The sequence below is a fragment of the Protopterus annectens genome, chromosome 11.part0 (assembly GCF_019279795.1).
Source record: "Protopterus annectens isolate FY-2018-M chromosome 11.part0, PAN1.0, whole genome shotgun sequence".
In the NCBI taxonomy this organism is placed as follows: Eukaryota; Metazoa; Chordata; order Ceratodontiformes; family Protopteridae; genus Protopterus; species Protopterus annectens.
Window position 1 is genome coordinate 388,991,436 of NC_056745.1, and position 22,998 is coordinate 389,014,433.

Here is a 22,998-nt window from a genome sequence, read left to right on the forward strand (position 1 = left end):
TGCCATTTGAGGGGACCCATGCATGGGATAAAGCATTTAGGAACTATATATGTCTATTAGTAAAACGATGCACTCCTGGGTATTTTTTGTTTCCAAACTCTACGTCTAAGTTGTGCTTGAATATGGACAGGGATGAACTTTGTTTTATGTGGATGGGGACATATATTTTTTACACGTTTGCTGTTTATATGCACTTATTAGTACTTTTTAAAGCATGTCTTTCTTTCTTACTTCATGTCTATATATATCCCAGGTAGGCCAGAAAACAGTCCAACTGGATTAACGCTCTATCTCATTTAACATATTTAAATAAAAAAGTTACAGTAAAATAGAAAAAATAAATGATAAGTGTTTTGTCCCCTTTCAAAGCTGTAGAGTCCTTAGCGTTCACTCTCAAGAAGGCAGTGTAATGCAGTCTGTTATGTTTACACTCGCCTTCCACGCCTCTCAGATGTCCAGGTTATTGCTTCATATTTTTAGTCAGCTCCTCATAAAATTTTTGCTTTTTAGACAAACCATGGAGGACTGAAGTCACTAAATAACTGTATACACTTGAGGTTCACAGTTGGTATCCTTCAGAAAATGGAGGCGGACACACATCCAGTTATTCTAGCTAGTTTCTACGTTTATTGCAGGAAGGGACACCTTATTCCTGTGGAGAGCAGGCACTAACAAATCCTTTATTCTGCCACTGTCATTTGCTACCTAGTATGAGACCCAAGCTTAACAACTTTAGCAGGGGGGGCTTAACATTTGTTAAGGTCTGGTCTTGTGCTACTTTAGTGTTTAACTTATTTGTCTTTTACCAAATATTGGAGCATAATCACTGCACTCCATGCGCTACATTAATTTTCAGCTACTGGCATCACAGTGTACAAAGCAACACCTTCAGCTGCAGATGTGTGATTACAAGTGTAAAGACAGAGGCCACCATAAGACTCAAAATGTATAAATGGCTCTATGTTTGCTCCCTATACTGTAAACTTAGCAAATTGACTAAGCCCATGACTTCGTCAGGAAAGGCAAACACTGAAGTATGGCTAACATTTTCCCAATAAAGGCAGTTCTCTGTGATGTAAAAAAGAGGTTTTCTCCCAGTTGAGGGTGACACCTTCCATAGGGCCTGCAACCACGGAAATGCCAAGCAACTCTACTACCAGGGCAATTTTTAACTGGGTTGGCCATAAGAAGACAGTTATTTGGATAAAGGAACACCTTTTATAAAACCATCCCACTGAAATACTCTTTACTGCCAGCAGCCTGAGAGTGGAAATGACTCATGCTGCTGATGAGCTAGCTGACACGGGAGATACTTAGCAGCTATGAGTCTCTGACTACCATGTTACCCAGTCGAGGAGGTATTTAGGGACTACACAAAGCAAGTGGATCTCAGGGAAGTTTGGACATACTACAGAATGACTTTTCCTGACATAATAAGAGAGGTAAGAGGGCAGAAAAGATGAAAAGGAGAGACTTTCCCAGCCAATGCATTTGGAGCCATAAGTCTCCCAAGCATCACATGATCCCTCCTGACTGCCATATATGCTGGCACCACCACAAGGACATTATACTACATATCCATAAGGCTACACTCCCCAGACTTAAGAATTCATACCCATGAGGCATACAGTTGACTATCTCCCCCAATGCAGAGCCACATAATTGCATAATATATGGTGGTATAATAGAAATTATGGAGGAGTCATTGCCAGGGCTGCAACAGCAACAAGCCAGGTTATGTAGGGAAGTTGAAAAAAAAGTTCCTCATATGAGGCCTTCATTTTTACAGTTAGCTCATAAGTAATCTATCTGGTTGCAAAGGGGAATCAAAAGGCTGCACTTTGTACAGAAAGGTGAAGCCCATCCACAGTGAAGTGAAAAGTTCCTGTGCTGACCCTAACCGATAATGTGCCAAAATGCATTCATGTCCATCAACACTATTCAGTTGCCTGATGCTACAGTGGCATGCCCCCGGTAGGATTATAATCCATAATTTGATATAATCAGATGTACTCACTAAAGTCACTGAAGTCCATTCAAATATTCTTACTAAAATTGCTAAGGTCTAGACCAGGACAAAAATCTCCCATCCCATTCAGAACTAAGAAAACAGTATAGAAAAACCTCTCTCTAATTCAGGTCTATATTAAAAGACCAAAGAGGTGTTTCATGAAACACCTCTTGGTTGACACATAAAGAGCGAATGAAGTAAAGTGTGAATGCTGAAAACAGCAGTTTCTTTCCCTGGGAAAGAAATAGCTTGGCCATCCCTGTGTGTTTGCCCCTTTCCTCACTGTGGTGTGATCTCGGAGTTGATATATTTAGTTGGAGGGGTGGGGTGCAAAGACCCCCACCTGTGTGTGTTTGTGCTAGTGATTTCTTTCCCAAGGAAAGAAATCACTGTTTTGAGCATTCGCACTTTAGTGCATTTGCTTTTTATGTGTTGAACAAGATTGGCAGAAAAAAGACAGAAAATCCACCCAAGGGATGGCCAATCAACGAAATCCACAAGTGTTTCAATTAAAATGTAGTCCTTTAATACGAATAAAACTTTGACTTGAAAATAAAATGAAAAATAAAAAAGCTCAAAACTGTCCCTTGAAGATATCCGATAAGTGCTTTCAACGGTTGTCTTCCTTAGATCGTATAAGGTGTACGATGAAACACCTCTTCGGTCTTTTAATATAGACCCTCTCCTTCCCTCTCTATCTCTCTCTCCCTCTCTCATTCTCTAAAGGAATAACAGTTACTAAGTCCTCTTTGAGAACTGGATACTCATCTTCTTCCAGGAGCTCTGCAGAGTCTGCTTGGTTCCTTAGTGAAGATTATTTCTGAGTATCCAACAGCTATAAAACATGATCGTATAAGACCAAGACCATGGCCCATGGTAATGGCTCTGCAAGCTAGGGTACACTCAGAAAACCAGCCTTCCTCAGGTGGATTTGTGAGTTATTCAGAACTGAGGTGCTTGCAGAGATGAAATCATCCTTCTGGAAGCTTCAATGGGTGAAGCCAGGGCAGACTATTCCTGATGATTGGGGGCCCTTCTCATTCTACATGGGAGATTCTTCTTTTTCTTGGACTATTGGGCAGGCTATAAAAAGAGGAGAAATCCAACTGGGCATCAATGAGACCTTTCATCGTGGTCAATACCTGTTTTTCCCTTAGCAGGTCTTTTGCCATGTCTTAGTATGCATGAACAAGAAGGAAAGCACTCCAGTAAAGAGCATCCAGAATGATCTGCCTCCGCTCATCCTTAAACAAGGAGAACTGAATCACTCCCCTCCAGTGCTGGTATATTCCAGAACCTGCAGCCATGGCTACAACATGACAGCAGTTAAAATTACAGCAGACCATATGAAATCTCTTCAAGAAAACTGTCATGAAGGTCTCTTCTACAGCCTCTCTGACCCCAAAAGTACAGAGATCAGACAGTTTTCCAGAACATGGTCCATAAGAGACAACTGAAACTGAAAGGGCTAGACAAACAGATGCTTAATCTATTTATAACTTAAAATGCAAGATGAGAACAATTTCTTATCCCTCCTGTTCAAAGTTTTGGACTCCTTTTCCTATGGCAAAATAGAAAGCCAGACTGAAGGTACTATAGAGGAATTTATGCTAGGATCCTTTGTAAGGATGCTGTTTTACTCTGGCCAAATGTTGTAGACAATGTCTGCCTTTACTGGAGTGAATGGAGCTGAACCTCATGCATCCACATTTCATAAATGACCTCATAAAGGATAGGTTTCATGGGTAGGATGAATCATCATTCTACTCCAAATACACAGTGAACCATTTGTATAGTGAAGGAAGTGGGGCAACAAAACCACTGCACAGGGATAAGCCTGAGTATCACTCCAAAGGATGGGTCATCTTGGTGTGCAGCTATACAGAGGGAAGGTCTCATTAAAACTGTCTGTCTGAGACACAATGACCTCTGAATCTCCAAAATCATCTTCCTAGGAGGAGGTTAGGAAGGGGTCTATATTAAATTACTGAATGCTTAGGTAAGCAAACGGTGATTAATCGACCCCATGTAAGGGAAAGCTTACAAAACCGAACTGTCGGAACAACGATTTTTTTCCAAGGGAAAAAAATAGCTGTTTCAACAAAAAAAAAAAAAAAATGTAAACACATTAAAACATGAGATTAAGTGGGGGGCTTCACCCCCACACCCCCCAACGTGGGGGGCTGTGCCCTCCACACCCCCTCTACTTAAATATACCAACTCCGAGACCGCACTAGAGTGCCGAAAACGGCAAAGTACCGAAGCGGCCAAGTGAATTCTTTCCCATGGAAAGAATTCGCTTACATGCCACTTTGATATTTTGTAGTTTGGTTTTGTCAGTTCAACCAAGACGCATTTGAAAACATGCATCTTTGGTCTGCTGATAGGAACCCTTAAGAAGGAGTCCCCTACTTTTTTTCTTCATAAAGGAGTTCCTGGATTCCTTACATGAGTATGCAATTAACAATTTGCTAATGCACAAGTATCTTGTACAGTGTAATAAATGCTATGCATATTTAAAGGTAACAGCCGGTAACACTGGTGATCTGTGTTCCTCGTGTCAAAAGTTGGATGATTTGCTTACCATTCTTAGAAGCAAATCTAGACTTGACGATGATTGCACTTGTGTAATTGGTATGGCTTGGAGAACAAGAAGTTATGTACTCACCATAACGTTCGATGTATGTAGTCCATCTCGCCTCACATTCTTACCCGTGGGTTTGGAGCCGAATATCGGCTCTGACTTGGCCGATTTTACTAGCTCGAAGTCTTTCATTGGCTGGGCTAAGCAGGTATCCCATGGTGCACTGCTCCATATCCCCAGATCTAGTTTGCTGCGAAACTCATTTGTACTCCATGCACACATCACATCCAGGTAAAGAATAAGCTAAGCAAGGGAACTCTGCTGATAACAACCTAACCTCCAAATCCTCCAGGAAGGGGGAAGGAGGGAGGGAAAGTAAGAATTTGAGGCGAGATGGACTACATACATCGAACGTTATGGTGAGTACATAACTTCCTGATGTTATGTAGTCCTATCTCGCCTACATTCTTACCCGTGGGACAGCGTCCCTAGCGCCTACATCCTGGGTGGCTCATAGGAAAATACTCCTGAGAACTGTGGAGCCAAAGAAAGACCTGTCCCTGGAAACCACGTCCAATTTGTAATGAGAAACAAATGTGTGAGGAGAAGCCCAAGAAGCTGCAGCACATATATCATCCATTGACAATCTGGCTTGATAGGCTGTGGAAATGGAAACAGCCCGAGTAGAGTGAGCCCTGATCGAAAATGGCAGATCTTTACCTCCTGCTTGATAGATGAAAGAGATACAACTAGATATCCATCTAGACAGTGTGACCCCGGATATCTTTTGTTCGGTGTAGATAGAAGCGTAATTGTCTATGTACATCCAACTGGTGAAATCTAAATTCTGCCTTGTTGGAAAAGTGGGGAAAGAAGACAGGCAGCTCAATGGACTGATTTAGGTTAGACATGGAAGCCACTTTAGGAAGGAACGAGGGGTTTGGTCTGAGAGAGACCCTGTCTTTATGGAAGATTAAATATGGAGATTTGATAGAGAGGGCTTGAATCTCTGAAACTCACCTTGCTGAAGTGATTGCTGTTAAGAAGGCTATTTTCCAGGTCAAGAATTTCAATTCGCAGGTAGCTGCAGGCTCAAAAGGTGGCAGAGTAAGGGCTTGTAGAACAAAATTGAGATCCCAGGGCATGACAGGTTCGGACACCGGGGGAAGGAGCAACAGACTACCCTTCAGGAACACCTTGCATAGTCTATGCGCCATGAGACTAGGCTCATTCTCTACGTGGAAATTAGAGATCGCTGCCAGTTGAACTTTGATGGTGGCTGATGCAGAACCCTGATAGAAAAGCATAGACAAAAACTCCAGTGCTGAATCGATTGGAGCTGTGTAAGGATCAATGCCTCTGGTATGTGCCCAGATAGAAAACCTTTTCTATTTGCTAGAATAAATCTTTCTAGTAGATGTTTATGAGAGGATGATAATATATGAACCACTTCTGGTGAGAAATTATGAAGTCTGACTAACGATGGAAGTGGAGTAGCCAGGCTATCAACCAGAGGGTCATCAGGGAAGGGTGGAACTGTTCCGACATATGTGTCAGTAAATCTGGTTGGGGATCCAGGGTCCAAGGAGTATCCACAATGAATTGCTGAAGAAAGGGGAACCAAACTTGGCGAGGCCAGTGTGGAGCAATCAGAATGATTCTGCTTCCCAAGGATTACGTTTTCTGAATCACCTTTGATAGTAGGGGAAACGGAGGGAAAGCATAAAGCAGACTGGAGGGCCAATCGTGAACCAGAGCATCCCTGGGTGGCTCACCCTGTGGGGGGATCAGTGTGAAGTAGTTGCTGCATTTCACATTGAGAGGGCTGGCAAAAAGGTCGCAGCAAGGCTGACTCCATCTGCTGAAGATTCGATCTGTAACCAGGCAATTCAGGGACCACTTGTAAGGCATCAGAATAGCTCTGCTTAGAATGTCCGCAATCACGTTGGACTTCCCCAGAATGTGCGTTGCCACCAGAAACCGTTGGGAAGTTACTGCCCAATTCCACACTCGCATGGCCTCTCTGCACAGAGGGTAAGACCTGGTTCCCCCTTCTTTATTTAGATATCACACTACTGACATGTTGTCTGAGAGTATCGCAATCGTCCCTAGAGGAAGAACACTCTGAAGTGCCTGAAATGCAAGTAGCACTGCTCTCATCTCTAGGACGTTTATATGCAGATGTATCTTGTGTTCTTGCTACGTGCCTTGGACTGTCCTGCCAAGATAATGCCCCCTCACCCCATCTGGGAGGTGTCCGTGGGTCACCGTGGCAACTGGGATGGGTGGAATGGAAGGCTTTCCACCGTACAAATTGTTGGTGCACAGCCACCAACCGAGGTCCTGCTTGCATCTGTCCTTGAGCAAGATGGGATGAGACAGTGGAAGTCTTTGGAGAGACCATTGAACAAAGAGGAGCCATTGGAGAATTCTCATGTGTAATCTCGCTAGAGGGACCAACATGATTGTTGCTGCCATGGTCCCTAGGAGCTGGAGAACCCATCTTGCCTTCGCTTGTCTCAGGGGCATCAGCATGTGTATCTGTTGTTGTAAGACTCTGATCCTTTCCTGTGGTAAATACGCTCGCATTCGAATGGTGTCTAATTCTGCTCCCATAAAGGTGACACGCTGCGAGGGTAATACGGCAGATTTTCCCCAATTTATTGTTATGCCCAACTGGTGACATAGATTGATGGTAGCGTCCATGGTTTGAATTAGTTGATGCCTGGTGGGAGCGGTAAGGAGTCAGTCGTGCAGATATGGGAACACCTGTAATCCCTGATGTCTCAAGTGAGCCGTCACCACCGCCATGTGGTTAGAACAAAGGGCGGGGCTCAAAACTGGAAATGACTGGCTCCCAGCCAGAAGCGTATGTGACTCCTGGATGATCTGTCCATTTTCACATGGTAGTAAGCATTCTTGAAGTCAATGGAACACATCCATATCTCCTCTCCCAACAATGGGAGAATCGATAGTAGTGTGACCATACAGAACTTGGACTTGTGTACGTAGTTGTTCAGTTGGCTGAGATCTAGAATGGGTCTCAGGTCCCCTGTTCTTTTCGGCACCAAAAATAATCTTGAGTAAGTCCCTAATCTGATTTGGTCTGAGGGGACACGCTGGATGGCTCCTTTTTCTAGCAGCTGTGAGACCTCTGAAGCTGCTTGATCCCTTTGACTGGGTGGTACGTCTGTGATTTTTCTGATTGGCGGGGGTTCTGATGAGAATGGAATGAGATAACCTCCGGAGATTATCCGTAATACCCATCGGTCCTGGATAATGCTTTCCCAGGCTTCCAGATATAAGGAAATTTAACCCCCGACTGGCTCCGGATAAGCGCAGTCGGGCACACCCTCAGGAATGAGAGTATGGAGAGCCACGAAAGGAATCACGGTCTCCCGAATTGTGGGGGCTCCCTCTATCACTGGGGCGACGTCTCCCTGAATAACCCCTCCCCTGCCTCTGGAGGGGGGTTCACCTTGTGCAGCAGGAAAAAACCTCTGTGATTTCTTGAACCACATCTTCCCCCCCACTGGGCCTTGGGATAAGGCCTAGAAGGAAGGGAAAAACGGACCCCTACGGCAGACAGGGTCTTTCCCTCTTGCTCGCATCTGGTGAGGATGTCTTTCACTTTGGTCCCAAACAAAGAGGAACCATCAAAGTGAAGGAAGACTTGAAGGCCTCCGCAAAGTGACACAGGCGCAGCCAGGCTTGCCTTCTAAGGGCGACCCCTGAGCTTGCTGCCCTACCTGCTCCCTCGGCTGCATATGAAATGAGCCGCATGGATGAGTTAACTATGGAGTTGAGGGTAGAGACCTGGGCTTTAACCGTCTGAGCCACCGCCTCAGGGACGTTACCCGCAAGAGCATCCCCTAACTCTTTGAGGAGATCTCTCTGGAGCCGAGTGAAATGAGACAGGTAATTCAGGGACCATAATGTAAAGGTCACTGACGAGAGGGTACACTTCCCATACCGATCCATGGTCCTAGACTCCTTGTTAGGAGGATGGACGGATGAAGAAGACTCTGCTACTTCCTTTTGAGTGGCTACCACCACCACCATGGCATCTACAGGGACTCCTTTAGAAAGAAACTCTTTGCCCTGGGGGGCAGAAAGAAACTTATTGGGATGCCTGGGCACGGGCTCCACAGAATCAGGGTTCTCCCACACTCTTTGACAGATCAGGTCAAGGAGTTTGTCGAAGGGTGGAGACACCCAGGAGTCGGAAGGATGAGCACCAAATGCCTTAAGGAATACTGACTCCTCCTCGGAAGGAGCTTTGGAAGGCCAGTCACTTCTTTGTTTCAGTATCTCCAGGATATCGGAGAAGGAAACATCACCAGAGGATGACTTGGGGGACCCCTCCGATTCCTCGAGGTCAGTATCAGAGGTGAGGGACTCATCCTGGGAGGCTATGTGCTTCCTCTTGCACGCTTTCTTTCTGGGGGGCTCCTCAGGCACGAACTCTGAGGGACCCTCAGAAATTTGGGGACCACTCGTGGGGGTATTCCTAGGCCCTGGTGCTCTGCTGCAGGCAGGCACAGGGTATCTGGTGGGGGCCTCAATAGTTAGGGTGTATTCCAAAGGTGGTGAATGATCATAAATTTCTTGTTCAAGGGCCTTGCACCAGAACCAGATCAGTTCTCTGTGGCAACACTCCCATATCAATGAGTACAGGCCCCACCAGTAATCAAATAGTGAGTGCACACCCAATAAAGTGGCCATCTCCTTGGCACTATTTGTTGGTGGAGGGCCAACAACAGTCTCTTCTACCCTTGCAGCTAAGTCTTCTATGCCTTGGTGAAAGCCAAAGAAAAAGACCTCTTCCTTAATGTGGGTTTCAACAACCATGCCTTCAGTGGGAGACATAAAGTTGTGTTCTACTTCAGCCAGCAAAATGCAGTCAAGCTTCAGATGTAACTCAAGAAGGTCAGTGCTCATCCCTGGAAGAATCATATGCAAAATACCCCTACTAGCATCAAGATGCTTCTCACAGGTGTATCTCTATTGTTCCTCTCACCATCAACAGATGAAAGAAGTTAGCTTGATTTCACACTGGTTGAGAGTTGGCATCATACTAAGAGCATAATACCATGTACATTACTGTGGGACTTTGGCCAGTGTCTGTCTCTTAATCCATTATCCTGTTCCTGTCAGAGTGACAATAACCTATGATATTATGAAGGGCATTCCTGCCAGTCTAAGCACTAGCCATCATCTACAGCTTTCATTTTCTTGGCAGTGGTGAAGGTATTAAACTTTTCATACATAATCCTATGGGTTGCTGGGTTGAAACACTTAACAGCTGTTACTGTGCACTGTTTTATGCATCTATCCTGGCCAGAATAAATTGGGCACCATAGGTCCTGGCTTTTAATAAAACAGTGGTAAGAATGCATACACATTTTATAATCTGAAAGCAGTACCCTTCCAAGGATGTATGTTTTGCTCAAGATCAAAAGTATGTGAGCTGAAGAAAAGAAGTGGGAAGCACAAGGTTTGAGCACACCCTTTTATCTGTTGTATAATTATCATGAAATACACAGACAGGGGGCACTTACCTACCTCTACCCTCCCACCCAACCCCTAGCAAGGCAATTAGGAAAATTTCAGAATTGTCTATTTCTGAAAAATCAGAATATGAAATCCTAACAACTACCCATGCAAAATGGCCTCTGAAGATTTACAGCCACAGTTATAAAGTAAACATTTCACAAATATATCAAACTACTGTGACATATCAGCTTGTTGAACAAATGTAACATCAGGCTGAATAACAGTACTGGAAGCATCGCTACGGGGGGAGGGGGGCAAAGGGGCAACTGCCCCAGGTACAAGGCAGATACTAATCGACAAGTAATGCAGAATTAAAATTCATTTCTATGCTGGCATTTCCGAATGCCAGTACAGGAATGAATCCCAATATTGATTTTGCAGGCTGAACATAACACTGAAGCCCTTCAGTGCTTTGTGTATGATGTGGATGGCTACAGTTATCAAAAGTAGAAACTGTTTATTTTTTTAATTTGATGGACACAGATAAGGACGAAAAAACATTCTCTGTCTGGCTTGCTCCTAAGGTGAGGACAACTGCATAAGAAAACTACATTTATTTATTTATTTATTTATTTATTTATTTATTATGGTCCGAACAGCACTAATCATAACCAAATTCAAACAGCTTAAATACATTAATACAATGAATTACACTCCTTCAAAGGAATATCAGAATCCCTTGCAATGAATTAAAGGTTCATATTCTTATAACTGTCCAGCCAACATATAGTACATGACTGTCATTACAGACACCTTGAAGTCAGGGCTTACTCCCTGCATCTGCATCCCCTGCCTAGCATCTCAACTCAGTGAATCCTACCAGTGCTACTGCCTTCCTGCTTCTGTCTTTGTCTGGAAAATAATTTCTGTCAGGTAGGATAATCTATCTGAGAGAAATGTTCTTCTCTCCTACAACTCTTCATAAGTCTTTGTTAAAAAACACTGGTGTTCCACATACGGCATACTGACTGCACTCAAAAGTGATGCCAGTGTGCAGGACTTGATTTTATATTATTATGCACCACCAAATTCCACAGCTTACATCAAGCTACAATGGCAGTGACCTGTCCACAGTAAGCACAGCCCTCCTACAGCCTCTAATGATCCAGACTTGCTGTATGCTTTAGGGAGTGCATTAATGTCATGATCGTGGAACCGTCTCCTTATAGGACTGTTACTTCATTACAGATAGTCAAAAATGGGGCATAAGAAGATCAAACTCATGCTTCAGAAAGAGGATCATAACAGCTGTTAGATCTTTGTTCCATGAATTCCCTGAGATTAATATACAATGACATAAATATATCTGTGCATCTCCTAATTCTTCACCCATTTTTGCTCTGCAAATATTCACAGGCTCCAGCAGGTGGCAATGCTGCATCAATAGTTACCTTCAAGCTATCTGAACAGAACTACTCGAGCTTCTTGATTCCTACCCATGATTGTTGACATGGATCCATTCCTAAACTCAGGTCACCACCTAAGCACACATGCAGCCTGTCTTAGCATTAGTGGCCAAAGAACATAACTGCAATTATTTCTAAAGAAATAAATCGACATTGCTCCAGCATTCAGACCTTGGTCTCTGCTATACACCGTTTAACCATATATGTCAGATAGAAGTGTTAACTCTAGTGGATCACCTTGAAAGTATGGATGCACGTGATTGATCAATACTGAGAGACATATTTTCTGTTTCAGCACCAAAGACACACTGCTTTATTGTACAAATCCACTCCTTGTTTATACCTGTCAGTGGCGAGCCAGTAATACAGAGACTATCCAAGGTTTAAGCATTCTTACATCTCACTGTCAACTCTAGACACTCATTTTCACAAAGCTAAAGATCCAAAAGTGAAAGTTTCCTGTGTTATGTAGGCTGACGTCTCTTACCTGCACTCAAAGTCAGAGGACTTCAGTGTTATACTATGCACTGCAGAGAACCAGTACTGTGCCATATTACACAAGGATCATCAACTTTTTTTTGTTTTAAGAAAATAAAAATTTGGTGCTGCTGGAAAATAACTGTCTGTTAATTTGAAGTGGCATACATGTCCCAATGATTGTGAAACTACTTTTCAGGAAATATATTTTTTCAATTACTTTAATTTGCACATACCATAAAGCAGTAATCCAGTAAGAAAAGTGAGTGCTATAAAACAGACTCAGGCTGACACTTACCTTTCTGAGATTCGTGCAACTCGGTCTCTGCCTTATAATCGTATCCCAAGGCAGCCTTGTCCACTTTCTCCTTCTCCACTCCATATTTCCCTCCAAATCCTTTTGCATAATCTGCATGAGAGCAGGAGTCATCTGTCAATGTCACATGCACACAACTGGAAACAAACATTAGCCCATTAAAATTTACTTGCAAGTAAAACCTACCTTTCTGAGAGGCATGTTTCTCTGATTCTGCTTTGTAATCATATCCCAAAGCTGCCTTGTCCACCTTTTCCTTTTCAACCCCATATTTCCCTCCAAATCCTTTTGCATAATCTAAGAAGGAAAATCAATAACTGATCAGTTAAGGATACAAGAAAGGTAACACATGATGCATTCTCTAAAACCAACAGCGGTTAAAGTACACAAAGGCTTGTCAGCAGACAACCTTTTAACTAGACCGTAGAAATGTCATCCTTTACTGCAGAAAAAACTGGGCAAGAAACTGTTAAAGGACATTTTATGAACAAACTCCAACTATTCATTACCAATAAAATAGTCTAAGAAACAGTGAAGAAACATTTTATGAGCAAACCCCAGCTACTATATTATAAATAAAACTAAACCATGTGTATAATGTAAGCCTATCTGGTTGAAAGCTAATGTTTATTTGCATTCATACAGTAATGTAAAAAATCACTTGCTTCAAAGAATAAATAACCAATTCCTGACAATTAATGAAAGACATTTGATTTGTCTTCTACAACTGTATCTGGTAAACTGCCTGCCTTGAAGTACTGTAAAATAATAGCTAATAATGTTAAATTCTGATATACAGAAGTGTGAGACCTGGAATAGACAGAATGAATGTTCAGAAATACAGATCTACATGTACTAAGTCTGAGATTCATGTGTCTCAAAGTATTTCCTTTTCTCCAAGTTATGGCAATCTCACACTTGTATAGAGACAGCAGAAAGTGGGATAGTGCAACCTCTTACACACCCCCCAAAGTGGAAAAAAAACTTTAAAGGCATATAGCATTTGCTAACATCTGTTACCTCCATTTATTTTCAGTTTATTGTAATTGTAGAATTTATTTATTTATTTATTTTACATTTGTTAACCGGGAGAGTCCGACTGGATACATGTCCATTTTCAGCGGAGGCCCGGGGAGAAAAGCTCCAAGTACATAACAGACATATGAACATTGTTAATGCAAAAAAAGGAAGATAGTTGAGTTCTAAATACAATATAAAGATACATCACATCTTGGGAAAAAAAACAACAGCAGCATATAAAAAACATAGGTCAGTTACAAAGGCGGGCGCCTTGTTAAAAGCGTTAAGGATAGCGAGGTAAGAGAAGGGTAAATGATAGTGGTTAATCAGGTTTGGAACAGGGACATTGCCAGAGAGTATTGAGATGGGGTTTAAGCTTTTTTTTGAATTGTAGGAGTGAGGGTTCTGAGGTGAGCATGGTTGGTAGGGAGTTCCACATTTTACCTACAAAGTTTGAGAATAGAGAATCCCCAGCAGAATTATTGGCTTTGGTAGTTTGAGCTAAGATCTTATTGGAGGAGCGTAAAGATTGCAGGTTAATATAGGGGTAAATGATGTTTTTCAGAGCTGGTGTTTTCTCTGGGTGATACAGTATCTGGTGAGCCGTTTTGAGTTGGTTGAAATGGAGTTGGCTGGAAAACTCTAACCACCTTAGTTGCTTCAAGTTAGTGCAGTGGTGCGTTCTAAATGTGGAATTTGTGGCAAATCTAGCTATGTGATTGTAACAAGAAGTAAGTTTGTTAAGGGTTGTCTTGTTTAGGTTTGTAAAAAGGGGGGAGGCATAGAAAAGAGTTGATAGTAGGTGTGTGCTGGCAATTGTAATTTTAGCGTGAGGAGTGAGAAAGTGTTTTACTTTATAGAGAGAGCCAAGCTTTTTATTGACGGTTTTGATGGTAAGATTGAAATGGGTGTCAAATTTAAGGGAGTTATCAATGGTAACACCTAATAGCTTAGTGTGAGCTTCTGGTGATATAGTGATTCCACTGGAGGATGTAATAGAGAAGGTGGGGGGAAGAGTCTTGTTAGTGGGTGAGAAAGTAAGTAGTTTTGTTTTGTTGGGGTTGAGAACTAGTTGTCGACTTGAGAACCATTTTTCTATTAGGTTGAAGGTGTCTTGGGTTCAAGCAGTGAGGTCAGCCAGGTTGGAGGCAGTGCTGATGATAGTCGAATCATCTGCATATTGAATGCATGTGGCATGGGGGGTGATTGTGGGCAGGTCATTAACAAAGATGGTGAAGAGAAGAGGGCCAAGAATAGATCCTTGGGGAACTCCAAGTGTAACAGGTAGGCATGTAGATAATTTGTCCTGCCATAGAACAGCCTGTTGCCTATTGGACAGGTAGGATTGGAACCATTTCAGCGTGGAATTGCTGAGTGATAGTTTTTTTTAATGTATGGAGGAGTTGAATGTGGTTCACCATATCAAAGGCCTTGGAGAGGTCTAAGAAAAGAGCAGATGACAGTTTATTATTGTTTCTGAAGTTATTGATGGTATTAGAAAAGGATAGTAGGGCTGATGTGGTACTGTGATTTGGCCTGAAGCCATGTTGGGAGTTAGCTAGAATTTTATTTTTGGTGAGGTGTTCCATCAGTTGTTTGTGGACACACTTTTCCATAATTTTGGCCAGGGGTGAGAGTATAGCTATAGGTCTGTAGTTGGTTAGCTCTAGTGAGCTACCACCTTTATGGAGAGGAATAATGTGGGACATTTTCCATATGGAGGGATGAAGGCTTCTGACAAGGTACGGTTTATGATTATGGAGACGGGATAGGAAATGGCCTCAGCTGCTTTTGCAGAAACTCAGCTGGGAGAAGGTCAGCTGCTAGCTTAGTGGGTTTTAGTTTTTAAGAAGAGATGTTATAAAGGATATGGGTACTGGATCGAAGGTAAATAGATGATCTGATGTAGTTGTAGTATTCTGCTGGCATGGGTAGTGGAGTGGGCTGGTTGTTTGTTTGAATTGTGTGGCCAGGGATTGTATAGTTTCTGTGAAGAAACTATTGAATGTGTTAGCAATGTTTACAGGGCACTGTTGTTTGCAAGTTGTTGGAGTGGGGTGGTTGCCTGGCCTGGGTGCAGGAGCTTGTTTAAGCCTGCCCAGAATTTTGTGGATTATTAAGGTGTTTGTGTTGGAGGTGGAGGAAGAATTTTTTTTATCATTTAAGATAATTCTTTTAGTTTCATTTCTAAGTTGCGGAAGGTTTGGTGGGAGTGTGGGTCTTTAGAGTGCATGCCATGTGACCCACATCTTGTTTCTAGATAGGATTTTGGATTTTGTTTCCTTAGAGAGCCATGGTGCGGTTTTGGTTTTAGTTCTAATGGACCGTATTGGAGCATGGGAATCTAGAATCTTGAGGAAGGTGGTGTTGAAGTAGATAACTGCCTCTTCAAGAGGAAGAGACTTGAGTATTGTCCAGTTGTGGGCTTTAAGTTCAGTTTGAAAAATGGGCGTTGAATTTATTATTGTTCCTGATTTTTTTATGGTTGTAAGAAGGGGTGATTTTCTTGAATTTGATAACATAGGTGAGTAAGTGATCACTCATGTCCTCTGGGTGAGTACCTGCTGAGTACTGGTCAGGATCTTTATTAGTAAGGATCCAGTCCAGGATGCTGTCTTTGTTTTGGGGTTTACCTAGTCTGGTAGGAGTGGATATGAGCTGAGAAAAGCCATGTAGATTTATGCTGCTAGATGGGGAGCTAGATGAGAAGGAATTCCAATCGATGTTGAAGTCACCTAACACTATGGATTCCTGGGGGTGAGTTTGAGTTAACCAGTGGAGAAAGTCCTCTAAGGTTTTGTTATTATTGTTGCCTGGGGGGATGTAAATACATGCTATATTTATGCTTTTATGTTTGTTTGGTTGAAGTTTTACAAGTAGAATTTCGGCATTGTTTGTTAGGAGGGGTTGTGGAGAGGCAAGGGAGATTTGTAATGTATTTTTGTAGAGTATGGCTACACCGCCACCTTTACGAGTGATTCGGTCTGCTCTTAGTATATCATACCCTGGTGGGATTATCTGTGTGCCTTTCGTACTTGGTTTAAGCCAGGTTTCTGTGAGACATAGTAGGTCTGGGGAACAAGTAGCTAAAAGGGCATGTAGGTTGTGAATCTTATTGTTTACACTTCTGATGTTTAGATGACAGGTCAGAAGAGAGTTAAAGGGTCTAGAGTTTAGATTGAGAAGTGGAGGGGAGGATAGGGTGGAATTACAATTGAGTGGAGGGGAAGAGCCAGGGTTGGGGTGGATATCACCATCTGTGGCTAGTCTGTGATTCAGAGTGGTAATGAATTTGAGGGCTTTGAGTAGAAGTTTGTAGTAATGTTTATCATTTGGCCTAATATTGGTAGGTTTGATAATTACATAGCGTTCGAGTTCTAACAAGGTGGGTGAGTAGGGAGTTGAGTCATGGCCTCTGTTGTTAATTATGGGTGAGGGGTTGGTTTGGTAGCCTGGGTGGTGGAAGCCTATGTAAGACCAGGTTTCATATAGGGTAGCTAGGTAAGGGACAAGTAGGAGGGAAAAGAGTTAGTATGATAAGCTTCCTGGGTGGTGTCATATTCCGTTTGATCTTAGAGGGTGGTAGTGAGGTACAGGAAGTTAGTGGACAGTAGGGGGAGTGGTTTGAGGTTATAAAAGTCACAGTACTGGGGCGGTGGGAATAGGGGCAGGGCGGGGCGGAGCGAGCAGGCGGAGCAGTGCTCGTGGAGCGGGGTTTACTAAGCCACTAGAGCCCAGGTTTCAAGATGTAACTCCTGAATAATTAACTTGCAGGTGAGTAATCTCATCTAAACAAACACCAGGTTCAATACCTATGCTTTGGGAGCTTGTTATTACAATTTTATAGCAGTTTGCCTTAGTTTTAGAGTCGTTCTGTAGTTTAAGTGGAGTATATGCAAACAAGCTTGGATTTTTGTTTGGGTAAGCCTAGGGAGATTTGTGCTAGTGCTGAGGACCCTTAAATAATACTTTACTTTAAAGTCTATACTAAAATGACCAGATAATGACCTGTTTTGTTTTACAGGTTGTGGGCAAAAGTAGAGTAGTCGCTCGAAAAGGGCGAAGTTCTTTTCTGCCTTACGCTGTGCAGGGGAAGACCTGGGAGGGATAGAGAGAGATCTTGATTTCAGAGGCAGTCAGAAGCAGCTGTGTAGCTTAAACAACATTAGACTACCCGAGGAAACCCCTAAACTATGTTAGTAAAATCTTCACATATCTTTACATATAGCATAAATCATTATAACACATTAGCATTTTACTGCAACAGTTGCCTTATGACTGAGAGTCAAAGAATGTTGAATGTTGAATATCCTGCTTCTCAAAAAATATACAGAAGGCTCTCAATTTTCACTCTAATGAACAGCTCTGCAAAGAGCTTGTCATACTAAAGTCTGGTTACCAAACACATTTAGCTATAGAGACACAACTTAGCTTTAAAGAAACAAGTAGCTACAATATTCATGCCATTCAATACTGCATTATGTAGCTATGTAGCAAAAAAGAGTTACATCAGTTACTATTAAATCACACAATTCAACTTAAAGACATTTAACAGTCTACTAGGAACAATGAATAACAGCTTAATACATACCTCAGGAGGTAGAGGCCGGTAACAAGGTCCTACAGCACTAGGAATTTGAAATTAAAGGCACCAGACAAGGGTTATTTCAAACCTTTGTAACAGGGATAGAATGGGGTGGGGTTTACACTAAGCCACTAGAGCCCAGGTTTCAAGATGTAACTCCTGAATAATTAACTTGCAGGTGAGTAATCTCATCTAAACAAACACCAGGTTCAATGCCTATGCTTTGGGAGCTTGTTTTTACAATTTTATAGCAGTTTGCCTTAGTTTTAGAGTGTCTTCTGTGGCTTAAGCGGAGCATATGCAAACAAGCTTGGGTTTCTTGTTTGGGTAAGCCTAGGGAGATTTGTGCTAGTGCTCAGGACCCTTAAATAATACTTTACTTTAAAGTCTATACTAAAATGACCAGATAATGACCTGTTTTGTTTCTACAGGTTGTGGGCAAAAGTAGAGTAGTCGCTCGAAAGGCGAAGTTCTTTTCTGCCTTACGCTGTGCAGGGAAGACCTGTTTTGTTTTACAGGTTGTGGGCAAAAGTAGAGTAGTCGCTCGAAAAGGGCAGTTCTTTTCTGCCTTACGCTGTGCAGGGGAAGACCTGTTTTGTTTTACAGGTTGTGGGCAAAAGTAGAGTGAGTCGAAAAGGCGAAGTTCTTTTCTGCCTTACGCTGTGCAGGGGAAGACCTGTTTTGTTTTACAGGTTGTGGGCAAAAGTAGAGTAGTCGCTCGAAAAGGAAGTTCTTTTCTGCCTTACGCTGTGCAGGGGAAGACCTGTTTTGTTTTACAGGTTGTGGGCAAAAGTAGAGTAGTCTCGAAAGGCAGTTCTTTTCTGCCTTAAGCTGTGCAGGGGAAGACCTGTTTTGTTTTACAGGTTGTGGGCAAAAGTAGAGTAGTCGCTCAAAAGGGCTAAGTTCTTTTCTGCCTTACGCTGTGCAGGGAAGACCTGTTTTGTTTTACAGGTTGTGGGCAAAAGTAGAGTAGTCCGAAAGGGCGAGTTCTTTTCTGCCTTACGCTGTGCAGAGGAAGACCTGTTTTGTTTTACAGGTTGTGGGCAAAAGTAGAGTTGTCGCCGAAAGGCGAAGTTCTTTTCTGCCTTACGCTGTGCAGGGAAGACCTGTTTTGTTTTACAGGTTGTGGGCAAAAGTAGAGTAGTCGCTCAAAAAGGGCAAAGTTCTTTTCTGCCTTACGCTGTGCAGGGGAAGACCTGTTTTGTTTTTACAGGTTGTGGGCAAAAGTAGAGTAGTCGCTCGAAAAGGGCGAAGTTCTTTTCTGCCTTACGCTGTGCAGGGGAAGACCTGTTTTGTTTTTACAGGTTGTGGGCAAAAGTAGAGTAGTCGCTCGAAAAGGGCGAAGTTCTTTTCTGCCTTACGCTGTGCAGGGGAAGACCTCAGGAGGTAGAGGCCGGTAACAAGGTCCTACAGCACTAGGAATTTAGAACTAGAAGTCATAATTATGGGTTCAGTAGAAAGCCAAAATAACACCTACTTATTTAAGTCCTGAAAAACAAGAAAGCAATATTTTAATGTAAATTTGGAAACTATTTCACACTGATTAAATGTTATGCACATGCCACTTATTTTCTTATACTGTGCAGAAATACCACTCTTTTAATTATTATCTTACATGCATTTTATTCTGAGTTAATACTTTTCACCTCTGATACCATATGCATCAAAAACTGATGACATTCAAGAAAGATGAAGTTATGCATTTGTTCATGTGAAAAGTGGAGAACATTTTGCTGGAAAGGGAAAAGCAAAATGAAGATACGCTGGGAAGAAAGAAAATATAAACTGCAGTTTTAACAGACTCTAAATTCAACAATGGAAAAGAAACTGAGTAGTCCACTTGTTGGACAAAGCTACCCAGGTTTACTGCATGGTACTGTATTTTCGCTTAGTCAAAGTTCCAAAAACTGGAAATTCATATTTCTTACCAGAAGAAAAGCCCAAGAAATACACATACAACCACACATTTTCACTTTACATTAACTCAGCTTCTACTATATATTTACTACAGGTTGAAGCTTTGAAATGATAAAAAATGTTCAAAGCTTCAACTTTCATTCAAAAATTCAAAACTCATTATTTGCAAGAGGGAAACATTCTTTGCACTATATATATATATATATATATATATATATATATATATATATATATATAAATACTGACTCCATATTTCTGCAACTGTAGAGAAAATATACCACAAACAAACAGTGAATCACTGCTGAAGCACAGACAGAAATTGCACCTACTAGGGTTTGCTGTAGCAAAGACTGCTCACAGAGTTTCAAATCAATTAATTAAAGTCACCAAGTTGAAACACTGTCCTGTGTGTACTTACCAGCTAGTAGATTAGCTATTACTATTTCAAGAAATACATCTCTTTATTTATATAGAAATGCCTCCCAGACATCAGGAGCGCTGCATTTATACAAGGAATATAAGGAATCCTGTAAACAGCCAAATTACCCAGGCAGAGTGTGTGTGTGTGTGTGTGTGTGTGTGTGTGTGTGTGTGTGTGTGTGTGTGTGTGTGTGTGTGTGAATATATATATATATATATATATATATATATATATATATATATATATATATATACTAACTGCAAGATTGCTGCATCTCAAGGTAATGATAAACCCCCTGAGATACAACAGTCTCAGTCTTGTAAGACTAGTCACATTCACAACACATCAGTAATATGTGAATCTTTTACCTGTCACACTTATGTCGAGGACCAAAAGAAAAACAATAAAGGTACTCAACCTTACCAACCTTTTGGAAACAAACCCTTGTTCCCTTATACACTTCAACAGCCTACATTTCTACACCATGACCTATGAAGAATGACACATATTAATGAAGACTACAAACTTCACATCACAGATTTTACAAAAGTGAAGACAAATAATGGAGCACTGATAAGTGTACAGAAACAGGGAGGCATACCCAAAATAGTGTTGAATAAGACTTCCTGGAATACTCAAAACATAATGTCAAATAACTCCAGAAAAGCAAGCAGAAAAATGTCTGCATTGGAATTTAGCAAATGCTGAAGAAGGCAAGCAAAATCTTTTAGACTCCTACAAAAATATAGAAATCAGGATGATAAGCAAAAGAGGAAAGCAAATGAGAGAAGTAAAAGCAAAATCTATAAGAGAGGAAAGGAGAAGCAATCTGTTCAAGAAAATACATAAATATTGTTTTATATAACCAGGGGAAAGGATCTGGCAGTTGGTACAGAGGACTAAAGCTCTGACTTGTTAATCAGCTGCTTTCTGTTCCAAGGGTACCTGGTTTGAATCTTCCTATCTTCATTTGACCACTCTGAGACCTTAAGCTGTCCAACATGACTACAAGGAAGAATATGGCTTCAGTGCTTTTTACCACCAGATTCTATGATGCTTAAAGACATTTCTAGTGCCTCTTCTAAACAGCCTTAAAAGAGATGAGGGCATCTACCTACAAAAGGGTAAGGTTATTGACAGTAATACTACTTATTTGTTGTATTTTGTATTACTTTACTGCCTTTTTCTATTTTGTATACTGTGATTTGTTTTCTTCACACTGTGTTTTACTTGCATTCTGCTTTTAACTAATTAAAACTTCAAAAGAGACCACAGCTCTGTCTCTTCTGAGTCAGACAGAAATTAGAACAGGTCGATTAAGGAGTCACACATAAGTTAGAACAGGTCAGTTAAGGTTAATCATTCTTTATTTTTCAGTAAGTACTGCTTGATTTCTTTCTAACTTCAGAATATATGCCTAAATATTTCATCCTTAAATTTTCAGGGTCTAAGTATTAATTTCCCCTCAACTGTTTTACAGTGCTCTGTACAGACTCAGACACCTTGAATTACATTTTTCCTGTAAAATGAATATATAAGGAAACAGCTCAAGTACTTAGTAATAATGACCATCCCACCTGGCATGTCTAAAGGTCAGTTGCCTGTGCTTTTTCCTACTAACCTGGTGAACTTAGGCATTCTGAGGCAGTGTAACAACTACCTCATGTACACAGACAACACTCTCCTCTTACCTCTCAACACTTAGACTTGTGAGAGATGCACTTATATATCCAAACTGGAAGCCATGCCCTCTCAAGCCAAGATCGGAAGAGCTGGTCAAGAGGAAAAAGTCAACACCTGCGCCACACCACATGCAACACATAGCCCTCCAGAACACCCACCATCACAGCTCTCACATTAAAACACAAACCACACACCCACCTTCGCGGAGGCTCTCAATAGAAATCTACCCAAACAGCAGAGACCTCCAAGGCAGAAATGCACCCGACCACCACAACACAGCACAAACCACAAGACACATAGCTCACATACACAGTGTGCCCCTCAACCTATGCCACTAAGGCAAAACAGCTTGCCCAATATACTAATCATAGGTGACTCAATAGTGAGGCACACTGATGTCCCACTCACTAGGCTAAATAAGGAGAAGGTAACAGTCAGCTGTCTATCAGGTGCCAGAATCCAACACATAACACACACACTCAGGTCACTCCACAACAAGTGTGAATGACCCGAGATTCACATCCCTGGACTACATGAAAAGAGACATGGAGGAGCTCTCGGATTATGTGCCTAAGCAGGTATGACCCTAGCCCTGAGCAGCATTCTACCATCGCCCAGAATGATACCGCAGTACAAGTAGAAAATGATTGACTTCAACAATTGGCTAAGGTTCTGCTGTCATTTTAAGGGGATCCAGTATCTGTCTGCTTGGGATGACATGACTGACAGACCTCGATGCTTTGCCAAAAATGGCCTGCACTTGTCACCCCTGGGTTTCCGGATACTGGCTAAGGCTCTTGCCACCCCTATAGTGCCTGTTTTAGGCAATGTTCCAAAGACCAAATGACCACCATAACAGCTATAAATAAGTGCAATCTGAGGGTCATGCTGTTCAATGCTAGAAGTCTAAATCTCAAGATGCATTTGCTTGAAGCACTCCTCAAAATGAAGATCATTGACATTTGTGCTGTAACGGAGACCTGGTTTAAAGCAGCAGAAAACACCTCTGCTCTACCAGGCTA

At 41.9% G+C, this 22,998-nt stretch overlaps 1 protein-coding gene across 1 annotated transcript in view; it reads right to left on the minus strand.

Annotated features, from left to right (window-relative positions):
• Positions 1 to 22,998, minus strand: part of LOC122815409 (src substrate cortactin-like) — a 706,001-nt gene that overhangs the window by 264,390 nt on the left and 418,613 nt on the right. Inside the window, exons 7-8 of the mRNA XM_044087879.1 lie at positions 12,537 to 12,647; positions 12,333 to 12,443 (exon numbers count right to left, since the gene is read on the minus strand). Coding sequence (XP_043943814.1) covers positions 12,333 to 12,443; positions 12,537 to 12,647 — 222 coding nt within the window. The remainder of the gene's footprint in view (positions 1 to 12,332; positions 12,444 to 12,536; positions 12,648 to 22,998) is intronic.